Source organism: Varanus komodoensis, unplaced genomic scaffold (genome assembly GCF_004798865.1).
Source record: "Varanus komodoensis strain SLA01 unplaced genomic scaffold, ASM479886v1 scaffold1, whole genome shotgun sequence".
Lineage (NCBI taxonomy): Eukaryota > Metazoa > Chordata > Lepidosauria > Squamata > Varanidae > Varanus > Varanus komodoensis.
Genome location: NW_025335268.1, coordinates 15,372,188 through 15,396,416, shown reverse-complemented (window position 1 = coordinate 15,396,416; position 24,229 = coordinate 15,372,188). Strand labels below are relative to the sequence as shown.

At 39.9% G+C, this 24,229-nt stretch overlaps 1 protein-coding gene across 1 annotated transcript in view; it reads left to right on the top strand.

The window, feature by feature from the left end:
* Positions 1-24,223, top strand: part of CMTR1 (cap methyltransferase 1) — a 42,686-nt gene extending 18,463 nt beyond the window's left edge. The window contains exons 10-24 of the mRNA XM_044450547.1: positions 6-68; positions 1,619-1,715; positions 2,280-2,412; positions 3,348-3,527; positions 4,357-4,413; positions 5,466-5,523; positions 8,865-8,933; positions 9,366-9,497; positions 10,004-10,126; positions 13,307-13,398; positions 14,369-14,437; positions 15,570-15,617; positions 16,838-16,950; positions 18,803-18,911; positions 22,536-24,223. Coding sequence (XP_044306482.1) covers positions 6-68; positions 1,619-1,715; positions 2,280-2,412; positions 3,348-3,527; positions 4,357-4,413; positions 5,466-5,523; positions 8,865-8,933; positions 9,366-9,497; positions 10,004-10,126; positions 13,307-13,398; positions 14,369-14,437; positions 15,570-15,617; positions 16,838-16,950; positions 18,803-18,911; positions 22,536-22,737 — 1,545 coding nt within the window. The 3' untranslated portion in view covers positions 22,738-24,223. The remainder of the gene's footprint in view (positions 1-5; positions 69-1,618; positions 1,716-2,279; positions 2,413-3,347; positions 3,528-4,356; positions 4,414-5,465; positions 5,524-8,864; positions 8,934-9,365; positions 9,498-10,003; positions 10,127-13,306; positions 13,399-14,368; positions 14,438-15,569; positions 15,618-16,837; positions 16,951-18,802; positions 18,912-22,535) is intronic.
* Positions 24,224-24,229: the final 6 nt, after the last annotated feature.

Below are 24,229 nucleotides of genomic sequence, written 5' to 3'. Positions count from 1 at the left end.
GTGCTTTCCAGAATTTTGTGCTAGATAATACAGATCGCAAGGGTGTGCATTTCTTGATGGCTGATGGGGTATGAGCCTTTGCTTCCTGAGCTACTAAGGCAGCTCAATTTTGTAACTGTGCTGTGATATGTAACTTCTTGTAAGTGTGTTGATGTATAGAGGATTTTGGGGGGTGGGGGGATTCATAGCATTGGTTTGTTTTGAAAGTAAATAATGGATCAGTTTGTTTTGTTTTGGGATGAAGTAGTTTTGTTGGCACTGAAATGCAATAAAAGAATGTATGAAGAGCGATGCTGAATCTAGACCAATGGTTTATCCAGTACAGCATTCTGCTCACACAGTGGCAAACCAGCCACAGGAAAGCCACAAGCAGGATATGAGTGCAGCAGTACCCTCCTGCTCAAGTTCCCCAGCGACTGGTATATTGCTGTACCATCCCTGATACTGGATAGCATATAGCCATTTAAAACCAGTAGCCTTCTCCTCCATTAATTTGTCCAATTCCCTTTAAAAGCTGTTCAGATTGGTAAGCACCACTACATCTTGTAGTGGACTATGGAAGTGAATTCCATAGTCAAACCATACTGAGTGTGACCAAGTATTTCCTTTTATTTCTCCTGAATTGCCCACCAAAAAACCCTAAATACACTGCACAGAGATCCACAGAATGTTACAGTAGAGATTTTGATGACAAACTGCAGCTTTGAGTCTGCTTCCTTATTATCGTAGTACAGTCCTTTTTCTACTTAGGGATTTTAGATACCTGACCTACATTTGCAGTAAGTAAAACATAAACACAACAATGAACTAACTGCTAACCAAAGCTGAACCCTTAACACTCCAAAAGAGGCCTTTTTCTCAGAAGAAAATGGTGAAAATTCCAGCACAAATTTTGTTTGGCCTTGGTGGCCAACCCAACTTTGTGACTCTGATCTGGAGAGTCAGATCTGTATTTAGCATGACACTGAGCTCTGAATTCAAGGGCCAGGTCCGTGATGATCTCCTCAATTCCAAGCTTCCAGCTGCCTCTTCATTCCTGTATCCCTTCGCTGTATCACTTTTCTGTGCTAGGCAGTGCACAGTGCATTAGCTGTTGCTGTCTTCCACTGATACATCTCTGTCCATTCTAATCAGAGCTGTCAGAGCTCAAGTGATGTGTGCGTGTAGCAGACTATGCGAGCGGCTTCTCTCATGCTGAACAAATCCTAGTTTTTTCAGAGGAATGAGGTGGTAGAGGGAAGCATATCTTTCCCTTTCTCCTGAGTCTGGAGCCAGCTGCTCTCAATACTGCTGCTTCCTCCCTGTTCCCGTTTTATTCCTCTGTAGCCAAACATGTATTTCCTTCTCTGTTACTGGTTCTGGGAAGTGGGGGGACAGGAGATGTGTGTTCAGCACTGGTTCATGCAAGGGAGTAGGGAGAAGGCATCACATAGTTCAGTAAATAGTTAATGATTTATCATGCTCTCCAACATGGGGAGGGTCCCTTACTATGGTGTGTGATGAGTAGATGTCTCTTGACTTATGGACCAGAAGCATGGGAAGTGAGATTTAGTTCTCTACTACATAGACTATGATACTGGACTTGCTTGCTTTAAGAGTCACTGTTGATGTGTTTCAGGGTTTCTCTGTAGAGGGACAGGAAAACATCCAAGAGATTCTAAGCAAGCAGCTGCTTCTTTGCCAGTTTCTAACAGGACTTTCTGTTATACGGACAGGTACTCCCCCATTCTGTTTTGTCTGTGTCCAGATTTATCTTCCATTCTTTGAGCTTTAGTGCTTACTGTTCCAAATTCTAACTCTCTCCCTCCTTGTGAATCACTTCCTTTTGAGATGTTTTGTAAGAGATAAGACTCTTCATTCTGCATTGGTCCTTCTTTTCCTCTTTCGTAATTACACGTTAGTACATTTAAAATAAGATTTGAATGTGAAAACCCATATTTTTCCTTTTGGCATCTCTTCAGTTGAGATGATTGCAAAATATGCAATTTTTATAGCTAGGCAGTGGGGATCTTAATGTATGCCCTGAAAATTCCTAGCATTGCTCTGTGAATGTTTGTTTTGGAGTCCTTTCTTAGGTTTTCAAGGGATAAGGGAAAGGTGAAAGGGAGTGAGATTTTCTCTCTGGGTTGAACAAATGATTCTTGAAACTGTGATTTTGTCAAATGCAGCATTGTCATTGCCTTGCTGGAAGGGTGGGGTACAAAGGTGCTAAACATTAAAATAGTGTGCACTTCTCATCTTTGTCAGGTGCTAGTTGAACTTTGCTTTTTCTACTCCAGGAGGGCACTTTGTCTGCAAAACCTTTGACCTGTTCACACCATTCAGTGTTGGCCTGGTGTACTTGCTGTACTGCTGCTTTGAACGTGTGTCAATCTTCAAACCTGTGACAAGCCGTCCTGCCAATTCTGAGAGGTGAGTTGGCAAAATGTGGTAGCTGAAGTAGTGATCTCCTTGGTTGTGATAAAAAGGTGGATATAGCTGCAGCTTTGGTACAATCTGGTTTCAGATGCAAGCTCTGAAAGTGGGAAGAGAAAAATTCCCTAAGGTGTTCTGGGGAGAAAAGGGTATTTGACAGAAAAGAGGGACTACTGGTCTTGCCCCTCCCCTCCCCTCCCCTCCCCTCCCCTCAGATTCATATATCACATTTTGCAAGGTTTATCAAAACAATTGGATGTGATGCAAGATCTAAGCATTTGCTGGTACATCGAAATGAAATTGGGAAAGCCACTTGTAATCCTTCATACCTTGAGAAATGCTGTTTTGAAGTGTTTTTCTAGAATAGTTATATCACAGAGAATGCAACCATGAAGTGGTTATATACCCTCCTCCTTCCCAGTTCATTTGATGCCTTTGGAGTCATTGATCCTCATCCCCAAAGCCCAGATCAAATCAGTCTGTTTCTAATAGCATCCCTATTGAGTTCAGTGGGACAGAGTTCCAAGTCATGTACATAGGATTGTAGCATAAGATGCTGCAGCAAATTTAGGACAACTCCATATTCCTCATTTTCCTATCTTTAACAGAGGAATGTTATCTAAACTGTGGTTCCCAACATCTGGATTCCCTAGATATTGGACTACAATGCTCATTATTCCCAGCTGGCACAGCCAGTGGTCAGGGATGGTGGAAGCTCTAGTTTGACAGCTTCAGGGGTCCAATGTTGTGAACCAGTGGTCTACAGGGTTGAATGTGAAAAAAAATGATAAAAGGTCTTTGCATTAGTGGAAATAATTCAGTACAAATCCCTTGCAAAACAAAAAAGGTTTTCTCTAAGTTTGTATGTATTTTGTCTAGTCCAATTCATCAGAACTTAATGTTACATTAACAGAGTGTCTCTTTCTCTGCAGGTATGTGGTATGTCGTGGATTAAAGTCTGGAACTGATGATGTGAGAGACTACCTTTTCAATGTGAACATCAAACTCAATCAGCAACGCAACTCAGACCAGGATGTTAACCTTGTTGTTCCCCTGGAAGTAATCAAAGGTGACCATGATTTCTTTGATTACATGGTTCGTTCAAATGAAAGGTGAGTTGAAGAGCTGTACAAAGAAACCAGTATTTTGCATGGAGCAGGCTCAGTTTCTTAATATGGTATCTTTTTTGCTAGTGACTTTTTCCAAATTGCTTACTCACATGAGGTCTTCCTCCGAAAGTCATTATATTGTGGACTATCTCTCAAGAGAGAACAAGTTGATGAGCTTTATGGGACATGCATCTCCATCATATTAATTTGTCAGGCCAAACCAATGTTTGTTTGTCAATAGACAAATAAGATAATGCATTCTCTGTGGCCTCTGGCCGTACTTTTGTCTCCAAAGGTCAGCCGAGAAACATGGCTAGTTTAGCTTCTGCATTTAATTTTAGTTGAAGGAGATTGGACCTAGGGGGCAAGTTACTTTAGTTATTAGTTTATAATGTTTCTAATCTGTCCAATAACTAACATTCTCTACACTGTACTGTTGCTGTTGGTTAGTACTAATATCTATTCATTATTTGAAATTTTATTAGTTTTTCTTTTCACAGTACTGTATTTTATTGGTTACATATTTTATATTATCTTGGCTAACCATTTGTTTCTCTTTTTATTTTATCTGGACATCAGTATTAAATCTTTTTCTCTAAATAAATAACATCCACAGTCCTTCTGAAAAGTAGGCTTTCTGAATTGGCTTTTGGGAAGAAATAATGTAAATGAAGTATTCCTTAATTCCCTAACAATGCCATTTTAGTGTGTTTGGTTATATACTGAATACTTTTCTTATTGTTTAAATTGTTCTGATCCAGAAAATGTTTAGATAAGAATCCACTTGGACAACAGGTAATCCGCTCTAAAATGGGCTTGTTTTGTCTTTCAGACTGTGTGCTGTTCAGATCAAAGCACTGGCCAAAATCCGTGCATTTGTTCAAGATACGTGAGTATGTTTTATGAGAGCTAGATTTTAATGTTCTGAACCGCTCAGAGAGTCTTTTGGCTATTGGGTGGTTTAAACATGAAATAAATAAATAGATCTTACTTAAGCATTTCACTGAAAATTGACATTTGTATTGTTTCAGCTGTTACGCAGTCAGTCTCATTTGAAAATGACTTTTGTTTGGCGGTGGGGTAAAACATTAAATATTTAGGAGAAACTTGCTTAACAGTGACCCCAATCTAATAAAAGTTAGTCATGTGTCACTGGAGTGAGTGACTTCAGCTTTTTGCATTGACTTTACTTTTCTCAAGGATCAAAAGGGAGCAATACACTCACAGAAATTGTTCACTGATTTGCTTTTCTGATATGCAGCCCCACATGGTCAGTATGTATGAATGTTAGCTATTGAACTTGAAGAGCAGGCACTTACCAGGATGTTAGCCAGGCAAGACGTTACATTTTGGGCCAGGAGAAAAAATTATGGCCTGAATTGTCCCCCACTCCCTTTTTCTTTTTTTAATGGTGGTGGTAACAAGCCACTGACAATTGCATAAAAATGATGCTTGAGCATCATTTGAATTGAATTTTGAATTGACCAAAAGTGGCAAAGCGGTTTTGTTGTTTTTGCTGAGAGGCTTACTTGGTGCTTCCTGCAACCTGCAATAGGATGGTAATCCAGGCTTGGATTGCAAACCAACCCATTCTGGGTTAATAACCCTAGAACAATCCATAGCTTGTCACAGAGTGGCTTGTTGCCTCAAAACAACACACCAGAAAGAAGTCATCTGGGTTCTAGTGATATGGAAACTCATGATGGGATGCCATGTCATGTGAACCAGTGTTCCATGTTCACAGGCTCTAATGTGAGGGTTTGAAACTTGCTCTAAATCCTTTCCATTGATAGAGCCTTTGTAAAACAAAACAATGATACCTGTTACAGGGAATAAAATGTGTGTGAATCGATAGACAGAAATTCACCTGTTTTGAAGCAGACGGGAGGGAAGGTGAATTACCTTCTGCTTGAAATTTAGAAAATTTACATATTCTCCTAGGACGTTGAATGAACCACGGCAGGCTGATATCCGAAAAGAATGCCTCCGACTCTGGGGGGTGAGTAACATCATGGGACATAGAACTCTAGGCGTGTATTTCCTGTGGTTCTTTTTTAATGGAAGGTGGGTACTTTTGCATGCCAAATATGGGCAAAATCTATTCTCTGTCAGAGAGAGTCATCATGGGGCATTCTGGAGGCTCTGAATATGGAGACTGAAACTCAAAATAGTGTCAGTTTTTATAAGAAGAGAAGCATCTTGCTGAAGCAGATCAATGGCTTATGTAGTCCAAAATATATTTATTTAAAACATTTATATTCCCTATTGAACTAACAAGGCTTCCAGAGTGATTTTCAGATCAATAATAACAAGACAGTCCTTGCCCTCAAGTTTAAAGTCTAAAAGACACAACACAAAAGGAAAAGGAAGGTGGGGTGGGGAAGGAAATCAAGAATACTCTGGCATCAGTATTTTATATGCTTTTTTTATATGACATCCAAGAACAAATTACTCCTTCTGAATGTTGTTAATGCAATAGATAAGGGCACAGAAGAAGATTATTTCAAAAATCAGATGTCTGTTGATTTTGGGGTGGAGAATAGCTTTATTCCAACATGTGGTGTCTAATGTATAAGACAGACCATTTTAAATTATATCTGCAATTCTTCTGCAGTGTCTTCTTGCAAGGGAGATTCAGTCTGCCATTACTGTTTTGCTCATTGAGATAATCCTGATAAACCTTGAAATTCCAGGTTTTTCTGGAACACAGTGTGGAAATCTTTGATTTGACTAGAGGGTATGGCAGATGGAGTTTATTCTGTTTTTGCTGTCTTACTCTCACTTATAAGAGCTTCCAGGGATGAGGGTGGCAGGGAGAAGAGAGAGATGGTGACTGTGATTTGACTATGAGTGGGGTACTGCAGCGTTCAATCCTAGGCTCAGTGCTCTTCAACATCTTTATTAATGATTTAGATGAGGAAGTACAAGGAAAGATGATCAGATTTGCAGATGATACAAAACTGGGTGGAATAGCAAACACTCTAGAAGACAGAATGAAGATCCAGGGCTATCTTGATAAATGTGAATTTTGGGCTGAAACCATCAGAATGCGATTCATTAGGGACATATGCCAAGTCCTCCACTTGGGAAAAAGAAACCAAATGCATTGATACAAGATGGGCAATACGTGGCTCAACAGAAATGAAAAAGAAAAAGATCTTGGAGTTAGTGTGGACAACAGGTTAAATATAAGTCAACAATGCAGTGAAGCTGCAAAAAAGAATATGCTATTTTGGGATGCATTAATAGAAATATTACTTCCAAATCATGAGAAGCAATACTTCTATACTCTTCACTATGTCACTTCTCATCTGGAATACTGTGCTCAGTTCCAGGCACCATGATTTAAGAAAGATGCAGAAAAATTGAAAGGTTCTGTAGGAGGGCAACAAAAATGATCCAGAGTTCGGAAACACTGCATTATAAGGAGAGACTGAGAGAACCAGGGATGTTCAGCCTTGAGAAGAGATGACTGAGGGGGGACATGATATCTCTTTATAAATACCTCAAAGGCTGTCACAGAGAGGAAGGTCAAGATCCCTTCTCACTGATACCAAAGCACAGGACATGGAATTATCAACTGAAGTTGCTACAACCTAGATTCAGGCTAGATATCAGGGAAAGTTTCCCCACTGTCGGAACAATCCAACAGTGGAACCAATTGCCTAGAGAGGTCATGCACTCTTCCACACAGGAGGCATTCAGGACAAAACTGGACAGTCCTCTGGGTGGGATGGTTTAAATTGGTGACTTGCAACAGCAGGGGGTTGGACCTGATGGCCTTCTTGGCCCCTTCCAACTCTACTATTCTGTGATTCTATGGTTTCTTTTGTTATAGTGCTATCTGTGTCACCAGTCCAAATATTTTAGACTTTAAGTTTTGACAAATGTAAAGGAAGTCTAAAAGTTAAAATCTAGAAGACACAACATGAAAAGAAAATGTGAAGGGTAGGTTGACTGGAGTGGAAGGGGGAAGCAGGCATTCATTCCTTATGTATATGATTCACCGAGGAAACAGGCTGCTCTTCAGGAAGTCTCCATGAAGAACTAGCCTGGTGACCCAACCTTCCTTGAAATGGCTGTAAGGCTGCTGGAATGCGTTGGCCCTAGATGGTGACTCCCCAGCCTTCTGGGGGCCTAGCTGGGATCTGCCACCTTCTCAGTTCTGCCACTGTGGGAAAGGCTGGGCAGGGTGCACATGACCACCCCACTTCAAGCAGATAGTCCTGCTTCTCTTCCTCACAAAGCCATTCAAACTGATGCGCGTGCGCTCGCGCTCACTCTCGCTCTCACTCTCTCACACATATATATATATCAGGTAATTCACACTTTCTTTTGAGTAAGGAAAAAAGACATCACTGCTAGCTATGTCTTTAATATGCTATTTAACTTAGAGGATCAACCACAGAGGTGTTGAAGTGGGGGAGAGGGTTTAAGTACCTGTTTCATCTGGAGCTGGATGAGTGCAAAAGCAAAACAAACAAAAAGAACATGAATTACTCGGACATTAAAAGCTACTATTTTCTCAGTACCTGTCTGTTTCATCTCAAACGGGATGAAGGAAACATTGTGCAGTTTAAAAGGTTGCCTATTCTTTTTCTAAAAGAAGTTAGTGATTGTGAAACATCATGCAGTGTTGTTCTTGATTGATTGACCCAAAAAGACACCATTTTGTTTTTCAACTTCAACTAGTTACATGAAATATTCCAGAGTTTGAATCTCACAGGCTGGAGTGAATTTTTTTTAAAAATGTAACATTCATTAAAACTACCCTGCAGATGGTGCCACTGGACTAAGTTATAGTGTGTAGCTGAAAGCTGAAAAAAAATGAAAACAAGTTCAGCTGAACTTGACTTCTCTGCATGAGTCCTGAATTTGGAGATTTTTATGGCAATATATTTTATAGGCTAATTATATGCTGCATAGAAAACAATTTTATGTTTTAGAAAATGGATGGTTGTTTCTATTTTTCACATTTAAATGAACTGCTAGAATCTACTGGGCATTTTGCAGGTATATGTAAAAGCCAGCTGGTTAGCTTGTAATAACAGTTGAAAACCTTCAGTACTCCTTGTGTTACAATCTTCTGTTCATGAAGAAGAAAGATGAGCATTTGTGGTACAAGAAAACTTTGATCCAACAATTGCATCTGAGAAAGTCAAATACCCTGATTTGTTTTCTTTATCATAAATGGTAATATATTAACCTGTGTTTGTCTAGTGTTTCTTTTAATTTCCTTTTATATATCCTTTATGTTTGATGTACTAAAGCAAAAGATGAAGTGGAAAAATATGTGAGAGCCAGTTCCTTCTGGTCTAACAGGGCTTTTGATTGTTGTAGATTCCAGATCAGGCCCGAGTTGCTCCATCCTCTTCTGATCCAAAATCCAAGTTCTTTGAGCTAATTCAGGTGAGACTTTCAGTTTTTGTCTGTTCTCTTTGCTCAGATGAAATAAATGCTGCTTATTGTGGGGTCATAAAAGCAAATTTGCAAGAAACCCTACAAGGTTTTATCTTGTTCAGTCAAACCAATAAGGTGCTCCTCAAAGTGTGCAATTGTAGCTTTGCACTTGAATTTTATTGTGTGATGTATCTGCCATTCCTATCAACCACAGAAACATTGGATCTCTTATTATGTACCTTGTATTTGAAAGTATAACTTTCACAAACGGTATCTTTCTGCTGGATCAGCTCTTACACAGCTGTTCTGGTGATTGACCACTTAAAGAAGAATATGGCATTAGAGCCATGTATACAGTATAGAAATGTGGGTTGATTAAATGCCAGTCATTATGGTCTACCTGTTGGGTTAGTATTCCTCTCTGCATTTGTTTTGCTTCAGGGTGCTAAACTAGAGATCTTCAGTTACAAAGCGACCCCTCTGAATTCAGAAACTTTGGAGAAGATCCGGCCAGTGTTGGATTACAGATGTATGGTATCAGGAAGTGAGCAGAAGTTTCTTCTAGCACTAGGGGTAAGTGGCAATAACTAAATATATTAGTGGGTTTCAGTGAGGGGAAAATGTGTGTTAAAACAACATAGAGCTTGATTTAGAATGTCATTTAGTCTCTTGCTGCTGCTGTTTATATTCTGAAATAGACTTGTTCTAGTCTTTGGCTAATGTTACAGAGGCAGTTGTTTGGTTAGTGGATTCCATTTCCTAGTTTCTGATATTTTACAAGTCAGGTAGAACCTTGTTTTATAAACTGACTACATGTTTCTACCTGATCTATCCTTCTCTTCTGTGCAATTAAGACTGTTGCTCCTGTGGCTAGGAGAAGTTTGCTAACCTAGCTGAATTTTTTATATTTGTATTTTTCGCTGCTTACATCCTTTTTGGATGCTTTGTTGTAAAGTATACATGGCTATGAAAATATCTCTTTTGCTGTCCTTCTGCCAACTACATTCGGGAGCATAGGGCTTTCTCACTGAGGTCCTTCAGTCCTTAATCTTTCCACCTTCCTGTTTGTTTACATGCAGAAGTCTCAGATATACACTTGGGCTGGTTGCCCAACAGATCGTTGGACCAAACTGGACTTGAAAACAGAACTGCCACGGGACACCCTTCTGTCTGTGGAGATAGTTCCTGAGTTGAAAGGAGAGGTCAGATAATGTTCTTCTTTTAGGAAAGGGATAATTTCAGCATTTTAGCTGGGGCTTCTGGTAAGGAAGATGGCATTTATTTGTTGGCAAATTTAAAATTCAAATTAAGGTCATGTGTCAGTTTGCCCTGAGTAGATGTTCTCTGCCTCCTCCTTTGTTGCCTCATTATCTGACTTAGTAACATGAGCACACATTCAAAGCCACATGCAAATGCTGCAGCCATCACTCTCCTTTCCAGAAATGGCTGCATTTCAATGGAGGTGACTGTGGAATTTCCCTATTGATTTACTAGGCTTGCAGAATAAAGCTTGCTGCAGGATTACCAAAAAAGATAAGTAAGCATAAAGAAGCAAAAATCTTTAATAGAAGGTAGCAGATAGTTTATCCTAATATGTTCCTTTCCAGCAGCACTCTTTTGCAGGGGATACAAAAATGAATTACTTAAAAGTCCCTGAGATTAGAACATAATGAATAACCCTAGCAAGTTGTTGTTGCTGTTGTTGTTATTGTGGATACTTTGTTATAAAGTATACCAGGCCATGAAAATATCTCTCCTGCTGTCCTGCTGCCAACTGCATTCAAGAGCATAGGGCTTTACCCACTGAGGCCATTCTGCTAGTGCAAAGCTTCTAACACTTGCAGAAACTCTGTTTTTATTATGGGGCACATGTCTAGGCAATACTTGGTTCCATTCGTACAAACAGTTGTACAAGCTGTTGCATCACACAAATTGTTCTGCTGTTGTTTGCACAAGGCATTTTGCAAAGTTATTACAACTTCATCAGACTAGGTGTTGCTTACACTACTAGAGCTAGTTTAGATAGTTCTGCAACCCATAGTTGAACATCTCCAACTCTTGTAATTTTTTCGTTAATGTAATGTAACTGAGTACAGTGGTGCCTCATACTGCGAACTTAATTTGTTTCAGGAGGCCATTTGAACTCTAAACTGTTTGAAGTCTGAAGCAATGTTCCTCATTAGAAATAATGGAAAGTGAATTAATCCATTCCCGTACCCTGAACAATACCCATTTCAGCAGTGAGAATGATCTAAAAGGCACTGAAAATGAATTGAAAAAGCACTGGAGCATTTTTTTCACTGTGCCTGCAGTTTGAATTTAGAAGCATCATTCAACCTTTGGAATGATCTTACCTAGATTTTAGTGTTAGAACTTTGGGATGTTCGAAGTTCAAGGCACCATTGTATATCTAATTGGAACAGAATATAGAAATGTTTTAATAAAATAAAAATAAATATGTTAAATTCCATGTGGATAATCAATTTGAAACTATTTGTATTTGGTTTAAACATTTTATACTCCACATTCCTTTCAAAGTAAACTTGAAGTGCTTAACAGAAAGGTCATAAAATACAGAAAACCTTGTATTCAAGGTTAGAATTGAAATGAATGAGACTATCTGAATCATGACTAACTGAAATTCCATTTATTTCAGTAGGGCTGCTCTAACTAGGATTATGATTGGGTGCAACCCCATACAATAAAATAATTCAACATAACAAGGGAAACTAAAGCTTAGCCTCTTATGTTAAATTCCACTGTTGTTTATGTATGGAATGCGCTTCCTGGAGAGGTGTTCCTGGCGTCGAGTTTATATTCTTTTTGTCGCCAGGTTAAAACCTTTTTATTTAATTGCTATGTTAAAAATTAATATTTTATCATTAACAGTCACTTTTTTGTTTTTGTTTTTATATAATTTTATGTAATTTGTTATTGTTTTATTGTTTTAATTGTATGCTTGTGAGCTGTCCGGAGATGCTGAGGCATGTGGTGACGGCATATAAAAGTTTTAAATGAATAAATAAATGTAAGAAATTCTACATCATGCAAAATTAATTACATGGGATACTCTTAACAATAAAAAGAACTGGTATCAAAATTTTAAGAGAACAAAGCATAACATTTGACAATGCAATGGAGTCAACTTTCCTGTTTTCGTAAAGCCATATATTACTGAGCTATCACTGTATTTGCTAAAATTTAGTGCTAATGGAACACAATTTTTATCTATAAAATTTGCTTTGGCATTCTACAGTTTCAGTAAGTTTAAAATAAAGCAATTTAAACCTGACTGAAAACCCCTGGCAGAAAACCCTGTGCTGCAGATTTTAATTACTGGAAGATTTGTGAAGAGGTGCATAGTTCCTTTGATGGCCCCACCCTTAGTGAGCTGGGGCCTAACCCTAAACTGTTCTCTGATACATCTTAGTTGAAGGAACATTTTGTGAGTTGGTCCACTGATAGTATCACTACCCTTCTTGGGATTTGATGTTTGTTCATAAGTTTTCAGATTTGTGGGAGGGAAAAATGCTAGGAAAAGGGCTTGATAGAGGCTTACAAAATAGCCAATGGTATATAGGAAGATTGCAATCTTGAAACACTAAACTCCAGGTTTATTCATTGGAATTGATTGGTGGTGAGTTTGAAACACCCAAAAAGAAGTATTTCTTCATGCAGCAATTCATTTAGAGGATTTGTTACTGCATGATGTAATAATTTTTCTTGAATGGTAAAGTTAGTAGAGGATAGATGTTTCAGTGACCATTAAGAAGAACGTTTCTATGTTCATGAGTGATAGATCTCTCTGATTATCAGAAGCTGAGAAAAAGCAATGTAGGAGTGTCATTCTTTAATCATGCCTGGCTTGGGGATTTTGCTGAGGTATCTGTTTGTCTACTCTTGGAGATACAAACACTGACCTCAAGGGACTTCCAGTATGGCAAAGTCAGGCAATTATTTAATTTTGATGGATAGTTCATTGAGCTCAGAGGTTCTCAAACTTTCTATTAAGGGATATACCAGTGGGATTTTGTCTGTTTCTTGAAGGGACAGCTCAAGATTCAAAAGTCTGAATTATTTTCCTTGCTTTACTGTCTGGTTATTCTTCCATGTATATAACATGTAGTAAATTTCCTATGTATGGGAATTATTTTAAACATCAGAGAAATGAAGTTAAGAACACTACAGGTGTATATGTATGCAGTATCACTCATTGAGTTTATATTGTGGATGAGGAGAATGGAGAGATGTAGGCAGAGGCATTTTCTAATTAAAAAGTTTACATTTTCCCTTACTGAAGCAGAGATGGAAAACATGATTTTTTTTGCAGCACTTGCAAAATGCAGCAGCACTGAGTGAGGTACCTGTTTCCTTCTCCCTAGGGGAAAGCACAGCGAAAAATTAATGCCATTCACATTCTAGATGCCCTGGTACTAAATGGCAGTGATGTCCGAGAACAGCATTTCAATCAGCGGTAAGTAGAGCTTGGGAAAATACTTGCTCACATATATTTTGAGGCGTGTATGTTTGCTCTTTGAGCTTTTAATCAGCACTGTTGAACAGGTGCTAAAGCACAGTTCTGTCAAGCTGCCTTTCAGCCTCTGAACTCAGAGAATTACAGCAGCCCGTGCAGAGCAGGAGGAACAGTGAAAGTGATCCTGCCTTCCCACTCTGTGCTTTTGGTTGATTGCCATTTTCAGTCGTCTACCTGGGGGTGCTTCAGAAGGGGAAGGCATCTGGATCAGCATCCGGATGCTTCGTGTTTTGGCAACGGTGGTCTCCTCCTTTCCCTAACCCCTTGTACCCCCTTCCCCTCTCTGAGGGCACCTTTCCAACCTTAGAAAACAGCCTGTGCAATTATCTCCATGCTGGAAGCAGAGGGAGTATCTGAGTTTGGAATGTTGTCTCTGACTTTGGTGCTGGGAACCTAAATAATCTTATCCACCCAGCTCCACCCCTGACAATATTTAGGGGGCACAGGAGTATTCCCTAAAAGATTATGAGGAGGAAATCAAGCCACTAAATGTGGTGCTCTGTTTTTTGCTCTTTAGGCAAATCTATAGCAGAGGTGGCTTCTATTTCATATTGTAGACCTAAGCATGTAGACTTTTTACAGGATTTTATGCTATATTTTATGTTTTTAGATTGTTCTAAACTGTCCAGAGAGTTTTGAATTTTGGATGGTTTAGAAACGTAAGGGAATGCAGAATACAGAAATGTAATGATGATAAAGTAAATCTTACCATTTGAGCATAGGCTAGGAAGCATAGAATCCATTTTCTGAGAAGAGGCTAAACTTAACTGTTCCTGAACTGCTAAATCTCATCAACCTATAGATGTGTTACTGGATTATCTGAATAATAAAATTTATGGAGAAACCATTCCTATTGTTATCCTTCATTTCCAGGACCCTAAACTGCAGAAATGTTTCTTTTTGGTTCCAGAATTCAGCTAGCAGAGAAGTTTGTAAAAGCAGTCTCTAAGCCTAGCCGGCCAGATATGAACCCCATCAGGTGAGTGAGATCTCTTGGATTCTTGCTAGCTCCTGAAGTTGTAATAATTTAAAAATACTTCATGAATGGGTAAAGGCAAAATGGGCCTGTACATTAATTGGTATGCAAGAAAACTAGCCAGGATGAGTAGCATTATGAGAAATGCTCTTTCACTTCAGTACGTGAAGATCTCAAGCTTGCCATAAACTGGCTTGACTCCTGGACAGAAGGATCCATGACCAAGTGTAGCCTAAACTTTTCTATTTATATGTGTATTTCCAATGCTGCTGCTTCACTTAGGCCATTGACCTAGTGCTAGTACTAGCAGTCCCTAATATAATGTCATTAGCATATGCTGGTGTGACAGATTTCTCCAAATCCCATTGTGCCAGCAGACACTGCTGGTGTTGCTTTAAAGATTCTGTAAATTAGTTCAATAGAAATTGCATAAACAGAGTGTCAGCACTGGATACTGCCCAAGTGTCTGTAGGCTATAAATTTGGGGGTGAGGGTGGAGAGGATAGTAGATCAGTCCTGGCAAAGGAGGGACTAGACTTTTCAACACTAAGAGGACACCTTGGGAGCAGACCATGTGGTAGAGGCAGAGTGGATCTCTTTTGTTTTCATAGTTTTCTTTCTTGGGATAATGAATTTAAATTGCACGAAGCTTGCCCATCACCAGCATGTTTTCCAAAATCTGGTTTAATTTAATGTAAAGGGGCTGTGTAATATTTCTGTATTTTTCTGATACTGATTTAAAAATAGCTTATGGCAGGTATTCTGGGTTGTCAAACCAGCTACCTGAAGTCACAAAGAGTACTTGGGGGGTTTGCTAAATTGAACTGTTAAAATCCATTGGGTGTGTTCCTTAGAATTTTAGAAATCATGACATTTGGAAACATAATGTTGCCTTCCAGTTCCTTGGTCTTTTCCAAGTTATGAGGGTGATAAACTTCGTTTTACAAAAGACTGGGATTTTTATCAATCCAGTATGAGTGCCTTGACAGTAAGATTTTTAAATACAGAGTTAGCCACAGTTGCAAAGCTTCCTTACTGTCCTGGCACTTTAAAGTTTTAGAAGACCATGTAGCAACTCAAATTAGTGAGGGGTTGGGGCTAGTGTGTTACTCAGCTCATAGACTTTTCTCCACAGAGTGAAAGAAGTGTACAGGCTAGAGGACATGGAAAAGATTTTTCTAAGGTAAGTCTTGAGAAAATCTGGACTGGCAGGATTTATTTCGCAGACTGGAAAAGGGGTTCTCTTATTATTTGGAAAGCGAGGGTCTGTCTGTTCAACTATATTGATAAATTCTGCATTTTTGGGAGGAATGGTCAGCCTGTATAAAAGGAGCATGCATATATTGGACAGAATGTATTTGGCTTCCTGTAGTCAAGCCTGTATCCTCCACTATTACTCTTTTCAGACCTGCGGAATTCTATCCTCTTCTTTTTATGGCATAGAAGAGTTGCATGACTGCTTGCCTGCTAGGACAAATGTTGACTTCTTAAAAAGATCACTATAATTATTTTGTACATAAGATCCATTGCTTATTTTCCCTCTTTTTTCAGCCTTGAAAATCACTGAGGCTGTGGCTTGTATAAGAGACTTTTGTTTGCTTTCTCTTAGCACTTTGCAAAGTTCTCTGCTGAGTCTTGATATCTGTTATGCTGCATTAAAATTCTTCTGAACCAGTTATGTAGCTCTATATTATTTAAAGTATCTTAATGCCTTCATCTTAGACCCTGCAGTTTCATTTGCTACCCTCACCGTGGCAAGTGTGACCAGCCTCAGACTTCCACCTAACCCAGAAACTGAAATGGAGAGAGCATCCCTTTCCCTCTCCAGCCCCAAAATTGGGAAGAAGCATGGAATGCTTTTAGTTCTACATGTCTTGGGTACTCAGAACACCCAGAAGAGGAATTGTTTTATACCTCATGGTATATTTTGGAGGTATAGCACAAGGTCTAGAAAGAGGGGGTATGGATGTGACAACAACACATTTTTGCTTGGCCACCAAGGTCAGGCATAACTTGTGGGATGACTCTGTTTTTGTTCATCCTCCTCCTCGGAGGTAAGCTGTGTCCATGCTTTGGCTGTTACTGAGTTATCGTTTATTTCATTTCTGTGTAGCCTGAAGTGCCTGATCTTGCCTAATCTTGGAAGCTAAGCAGGGTCAGGCCTGGTTAGAATCTGGCCTGCTTAGAATCTGGATACTTCAGTGTATGCTTATACAATTATTGTTGTAAACTGCCCAGTTGTTTCAGTTAGGCAGTTTAGAGATGGTGGTGGTGGTGGTGATGAAATAATTTTTATACTGCCCCACAGCTGAAGTTGTTTCCTGAGCAGGGATTTGCGGCTGAGACCTGTAGTTTGTGTCTTTTGTATTTAATGCTCTGTCTCCCCATTTTTTCATGCCTTAGATTAGAGATGAAGATTCTCAAGAGCTCAGGTGTTATACCACGGCTGTCCTACACTGGCCGTGATGACAGGCACTTTGTACCCAAAGGACTGTACATCATTCGGACCGTCAGTGGTAGGTCTTTCTCTGTTTAGAGACTGCTTTTTGGGTTAGCTAAACCCAAAGCCTGGGGTAAACATGCTGTACTTGAATCATGCTTTTCTCATCTTGAGATAATTATATGGACATTTTTTCGTTTTTATGTTTGCTGTTAGAAAGATTAAATGAGTAGTGTTTCTCTCCTTGGGCGGTATCAAATAGGATTGCTCTGCCTCTGCTCGTTCTGTTGCTCTTGAAGGACCCACTGCTTGTAGAAAAGGACTTTTGCCATTCTAAACTAACTCAAGACACAAACAGAAATACTTGATTCGAGATTAGGACAGGTCAGCTCCCTTCTGTGAGAAATGCAGACCTGCCCAGGTCCAGAAACAAGCATCTGTACTCATTTTGGATTATTTTTGGAACTGCAGAAACCTCATTGCAGAAGTGGAGGATCCCACAAGTATACGCACACAATGGGATGCTGTCATTTGCTTTGCTGCCTCTTATTATGTTTTGAATTGTTAGTATCATAGCTATGCACAGGAAGCATTGGAAGTGAAAGGAAAACTTGATGGATTCTCCTGTTTGCTTTAGTTAAAAGAGTTGCACAGAATTCCTGCAGGAGATTACTATTGTTAATCTGTTTCTGTCATATGCCCCCTGTCCTGCCTTGTCCATCCAGAGTCAGCTTCTTATCCTATGCATGCTTTTCCTTTCCACCCCTGCCAGTGTCTTCCGTCAGTCACCTCAAACATGAGGTTGCCATCCCTGCTCATCAGTCCTGCTAACAACAAGTTCAACTCATGAGTGCCAAGAGGATTGTAGCCAAAATAATGTCACCGAGAAACAGGGGGATGACATCACAAAGTTGGAGTGATTCTGAGAATGGCAGAAGTACAAAACCCAACTTTAAGGGGCAAAAACCAAATAGCCTCAAAAGTATCACACTGAGAACTGAGCATGCTCAGTGTGCACTGAATACTGGGTATCTTGCTGACAGGAAAGAATGGAAGGAAGTGGTGGGAAATAAAGTGGAGTTTGGGAAGAAGGTGTCACCCTGGCAGGCTTGCACACTGACCAGAGGTATCCAAGCTGCCAGATGTAGCTCCCAGTTAGATTTAGCTAACAACCATTGCTTTTTACATTTCATGAGTTTGCCTACTGATTTTTTAAACCCATCATCCTATTACCTGATAGTGAACTCCAGAGGAACTGTGCTCAAAAATAAAATTGTTATTTTGTTTTGTATGAATTAATGGGTACTTCAATAACTAATTAATTCTTGAAGTATTTGAATGAATAAATTGCTGCCTCTGTTCAGTTCTCTGAACTATATCTTGTTTGTTTGAGCCATCCCAGGGACTGTTAAGCCAGGTTCTCTCTGGGGACACATAGAGTTTGGTTTTTTTTTTTACAGCAGTAGTCCTTGAGAAGGGAGAAATTGTGTCTTACTGCACCCTTCAGGACTGTTTCTTGGGAGAAACAATGACATGCAGAATTATCCAGATGTGTTTTAGAGGACAGGTTCCCTCTTGGGCAGAAATTGTATCTTATGCTTTTCTTTTGTGTAAGACTGAGCAAGTATTCTTGCAATAAAATGCAGTCAGCATGGATTTTTCAAGAAAGTTTAATGAACTTGAAGACAGTTTTTTAACTTCTGCTGCTCACAGATTATTCCAAATCCCTTCATAGGTATTCTTCCACAGAAAATCCTGTGTCAGAATTGACCAAAGCAGTACTTGTTTTGAGGGAAATTGGAGGAAAGACTAATACAGTCAAAGATTTTGCTTTAGGACCCCATCTCCCACCCATGCTTCTCTCATTCTTTATTTCATTTGTTTTCAAGTGTCTGCATTTGATCTGATATCGTTGGCTTTCTTCTCAGATCCCTGGACTATGGCATTCAGCAAAAATGCTCACAGGAAATTTTTCTACAACAAGTCAACACAGTGCTCCACCTATGTGCTGCCTCCAGAAGCTGTTGCACCATTTCAGTGAGTAGCATCCCATAAATACAGCCAAATTATCTGGGAGGAGAGAGGCCAGTAGTAGCATCAGATTAATGCATAGATCCTCTTCCAACATCATGTAAACTCTGCTGTGATCTATAAATGTCAACAGAGGTTCTGTTATCTAAGGCAACTGGACACAATTCTGAACTGCTGTGCTTTACGAGCCATTGTATTCTTTATGTTTGGCTCTCCTTGTTGGTAAGGTACCCCTGCCTAGCTGAGACTGTATATTACAGTAGCTTGGCTAGGATGGCCTGGGTTCCTTGTCAGCTGCCACCCTTCTGTAATAGCACTGAAAGATTTTAATATTCAGGTACACTACAGATGATTTGTCATAATTTGATCCAGGCACCTGTAGAGGTAGTATTCGTAAGGATGCTGAGACTTTCTTTTTTTGATTAGAACTTTGGTCCCTTTGAAAGAACTACAGGTTGTAGGTTTTAGCTGAAACTGATAAAACTTTGTAGTGTAGCTCATTTTAAGAGTCTGCACTTGGCTTTGTGATACAGGAATAGACTGGCTGAAAGTCCAAGCATTGTGTCAATGCTTATGGGGTGGTGTGAAGGTGAATTCTGGATATCTGCAACCTTTTTGTCCATCAGTAGAAGCAGGAGAATGCAGTTTACATATGAATCTAAACCAAATGCTTCTGTTCTGTGGCCTGCCCTGGGGATCAAAGAGTGTGACTTCTGGGTTCTTCCACTAATTTCCTTGAAATCCTCTTAATTCTTTCATATAAAATTTATACTGCTCTTACATTGAAGTTCTTTTATCTCTAGTTCCTTCTTACTATTTTTCTCTGTCTTCATACCTCCACCCACCAGCCATTCCATTCACCAGGAGTTTCCATATTTTGGTGATTTATTATCAAACTAGTGTTTGTAGTTGTTAGCAAACCCTCCCTTCTTTGCATCCTGTAGCCTGCAGAATGTACAAGTGCCTTATGAAAAAGCTCAGAAAAGGAGAGAAGTCATTCCATTTCACTCCTCCAAGCTCTTGTGGCAATTAGGAAGGCTGGTTTCTTTCCTCCATGGTGTGCTTACACAGGAACATTGACCAGGGGATTAAAAATGCTTTACTGATACTTTTAGGCAAACCTTCTGTTTATTCCTTTCCCCTATTCTTTGGAATTTGCCACCCTCTTCATCACCTTTCTATAAGTATCACTATCGATGTCCCAGCTCCTGTAGAGGAACCTGCTGATTCAGCTCTTTTATACAGTACAGGATTCTACATGTATAAAGAGCTATATTCATTTCCAGTTACAAATCTGAACCAAGGACATACAATACAGAAGAATTGTAGCTTATCCAGCAGGGTTAAGAGGAGGATTAACAATTCTTTTTATCTGGATTGTGTGGGCAATGATGACCTTATTCTCAGAAGTTTTTCCTGTTCTATGAAAAAGCCAGCATAGCTCTTAGATGTGACAGTTTCTGAGACCTAGATACTCCTGCTAACTTCCTTATAGTTTCTCACCTTTCTTGCCCTGATGGATTTGAAGAGAAACAGTGGGAGCTATTTGCATTCCCTTTGTCAGCTCTCTAAGCAAGCAGTAACTCAGACATTTTCAGAAACTTCTTTCCATTCCCTATACCCATGCTGCATATGTCTTATGATAGCATTTCAGCACAAAACTTAAAACAATAAGGAAAAGGAAAGGAAGGAAAAGGCTTCTGTGTGATTTTGACAAAGGATGCATTGTATTATCATTTATGTGCTTTAAAGTTGCTGTGATTAGATACTAGTATATTTTTTTATCACAATGCTAATATCACTCTCATAGAACAGTGTAGCTAAAGGGACTGTGAATATTAAATACTAGTAATTGTTGGGCTCAATGTCTGCTCTGTCTATGGAATGAAGCACTCAATCTTATTCCAGGAAGACAGCGCCCTTAAACCTGGGAGAGAATTTAATCTCCAATGAGACTGGTCTAAGAGAGCGATTTCTTTTAAAGATCTAAATGTACTAAACTTCTTTATCTAAAATGTCAATTTTGCTTGAACAATCAAAGTTGCTATAGCTTCCGCTCTGTCTAATTTGTTTTCTGGACCTTCTGAAGTCTCCTGTAAGGCCTTTTATAGATTCTTGTGGGATTACTTCATTTCCCTCACCCTCTCAAAAGCCACCCCCCCTTTGGCTCTGTGCATTGGGCTTTCCTCTCTTTCCACTTAAAAGACATTGATTCTCTCCTCCTAGTCACTGTTTTGACTTGAGGCCAAACTAAGGCTGTTTCTGTTAAAACAGCTTCTTTTTATAAAACTGACTGGGGGGTGTCTGTCTGCAAAAGCAGCCCTACAGTTTTTATATCCTGCAGAAATGATCGATAATCTTGGCAAAGTTGGGCTTTCTCTTAAGGCATAGGAGTAAAGGTAACAAAACTTTTGTTTCACTATATCACTGACTTCCAGTATTTGGGGACTGCTGCATAAGTTGCACATTCTCCTTTCAAAGTTAGCCAGCAGATCCCTTCTTTCTCTTGCTATGCCTGTCATAATGCTAGGTATAGCAGTACAGGCACAGCATAGCCATAGTATAAATGAAGTACCTCATCAGCTGCATCCAGCTGCTAGAAGCAGTAAAAGGTAACCCCGTGTAGGCTGCTTGAATATTTACTTTGGAGGTAGCTGGGAAGACTGAATTAGAGATGCAGCCTGCAAGTCTAAAATTCCTCTGTCCAAAATATACCTTAGCTGTACCATATCATAGTATTAAATTTCTGTAGAAAAGAATGAACAACTTGGGAAAATGTGTCACTGCAACTGGATGAAGAGGGAGAAATTAGGCTTCTTAGCAGGCTTCCAGTAGTAAGAGAATACTCTTTTTGCCTTCCACAAGTCCTTGCCCACACCTCCGGCTCCTGGCCATTTTGATTGCTCACTTCTGGCCTTCTGTTATTTGGGACTGATTCCTCTGGCTAGGAAAGCTCAAGGTGTGGGATTTCCACCAGTTCCTCAGATTATTTCTTGCCTTTGAAAGAGCAGCAAACTATGTGGGGCTCATCCTGTTTGAGGTCAATTAAAAAGTGGTGAGGTAGAGAAGGGTCAAAATCAGCAACTCCAATAAATAGTTGCTCTGCCCCCTTCTTTCCTTTTCCTCCACCTTCTCTCTTGTGGCAGCAAAGGAACAAGTGATGCTTGGAGACCACCTTTGTCAGGATGTTGCGCATTAGCGTCTTAATAAAAAAAATAATGTACTAGGTGTATAAAGTTATGCACAGTCTTTGTGCTTTTTTGGTACTTGGTCTGGTTTTAACTGTTGCTGGAGGTGGTTCTGTGCCTAATTTAGGTTTCTCAGATATCCTTTATTTCCTGAGAACATGTGTACATGGCCAAATTCTTTGAAATGAACCATTCTGTGGGCTTTGTAGGTTGATTCTAAAGAACAGCCTTATTCTGAGTCAGGATCACTTAGCCCACTACCACCCATCTTGACTTGCAATATTACTTCACTGACTCAAGCAACGATCTTCAGTGTGTTCCTGGGAATATTTTAACCGGAGGTGCTGGGGTTGGAGGGCCCCTTATTTGAATATATGTATCCAGTGTAGCCTCCATCACCTGGGTCAATTTCTGTGCCCATTTCTCTCTTCTTTGCCCACAGCACTTGTTACTGCAGTCGCCTTTTCTGGGATTGGAAAGATGGTAGCAAAGTGCATGACTCTCAAAAAAAGGAAGACCCAGAGAAGTTATCCAAAGAAGCTGTCTTATCCTTCATCAGACTACATTCACCCTATGACCAGTCTCTCACCAGATCCTGGGGGCCAGGGAATGAACATCGGTTGGAAACTTCAGCAGCCGATTAGAATGACTTTCTTCTAAGCACTTGCAATGAGACATGAAGGAAAACGGTCAATATCAGATTGGGTGGTAGAGGACTCAATGCAAAACAAATGGAACAAGACTTCAGACTGCAAATTAGCACTGTACATAAATATGTGGTCTAGGCAGGTTATGCTGCAGGTCACAGAGGTAAGGCTCCTGGAGCAGTGAACGTTCTAGATTGATCCTCACCATACCTTTCTAGGGCTTTTTCCACCTGTGCTTTGAACACCTAGTGTCTGGACTCAATGTAGCAGGTACCACAACAAAGGATGCACACTGCTCCCCACTAGCACCTCTAGGAGTGGAGGACTATGTAGCCACATACAAGTCTGCTCAAGTGGAGGAATGTGAGGAGAGAAGAATGGATCTTTAGTGGCCTCATTTCTGTCTCTTGCTTCCTCTCTGCATGATGAGCTTAGTGTGAGTTCATTAAGAAGTTCAGACTCTTCTCATGCCTGCCTTTCTCCTTGGCATGTGGCTGCAGCCCAGAGAGTTCTTGGGGTCCTGGTGTCTAAGCAGGAAGATACCAGGGAAATGGGTATCTTGATTGTACTAATTTAGGTGTACTTATTGCCAGTGGTAAGCTATGGTTCTGTTAAAAAATGGATGTTATGCTTCTATGCGAAGTAAGTCTGTTATGCTCTTTCCTACTCTCCACATAGAGATTTGAAATCCACAGGCTCTGATGCTTCCTTTAAAAAGGTGCTAAGTCTTTTCTGTACCTGAAGCATACCCCATAGTTTTCCTTTGTTCTGAAAGTTGAAATTATTTGGGGTTTAGAGGATTGGTGCCCTTTAAGAAGTATATGGATTGATCCACCTCACAGCCAGCCTTCTTGTAGGGAGATTATTTTCTCTTGGTCGGTTTAAATTTTAACTAGGGATAGGAAAGTTCTGTATGTCTGAATCAAAAATCCTGTTTGGAGGGAAATCACAGAACTGTGACTAGAAGATCATTCATGTTTTCTCTTATTACCCTGAAGTGTGTAACCTTGGTTTTTGCAGGCTGTTTTTCAGTACTTAGGTTCCTTGGCACTTTGAGCAAATGCCAGCTGAAGGAACAAGATTGTGCTTTCCCCATGTTGTGATTGACCTATTTGAGGAAAACCTGTGCTGTTTTCTAATGTGAGCCAGCCATTAATATACAGCAAAAGGCTCTGGAATTGGTGTAGTCTCTGAAATACTTGCACATGTTGGCCAGAAGGGACTGTATTGCCTATGAGTGGGAGTTGGCTAGGTTGTGCCTTAGATCATGTACAATGCCTCCTGTAACTGAAGGCACCATCCAAGTATTAGCCCCTTTCCAATCCAAGCAGCCAGAACAGGGAATGGACGAAGACAACGATTGTGGGGAATTATGAATCTCCAAGTGAGGGACAGCTCCACCTGAATTGGGCAGCAGAGAGCACCACAAACCTGTAGAAGCCTCCTTATAAATAAGAGGTGTTTTGTTTGTGGAATCTGAGTGAATCTT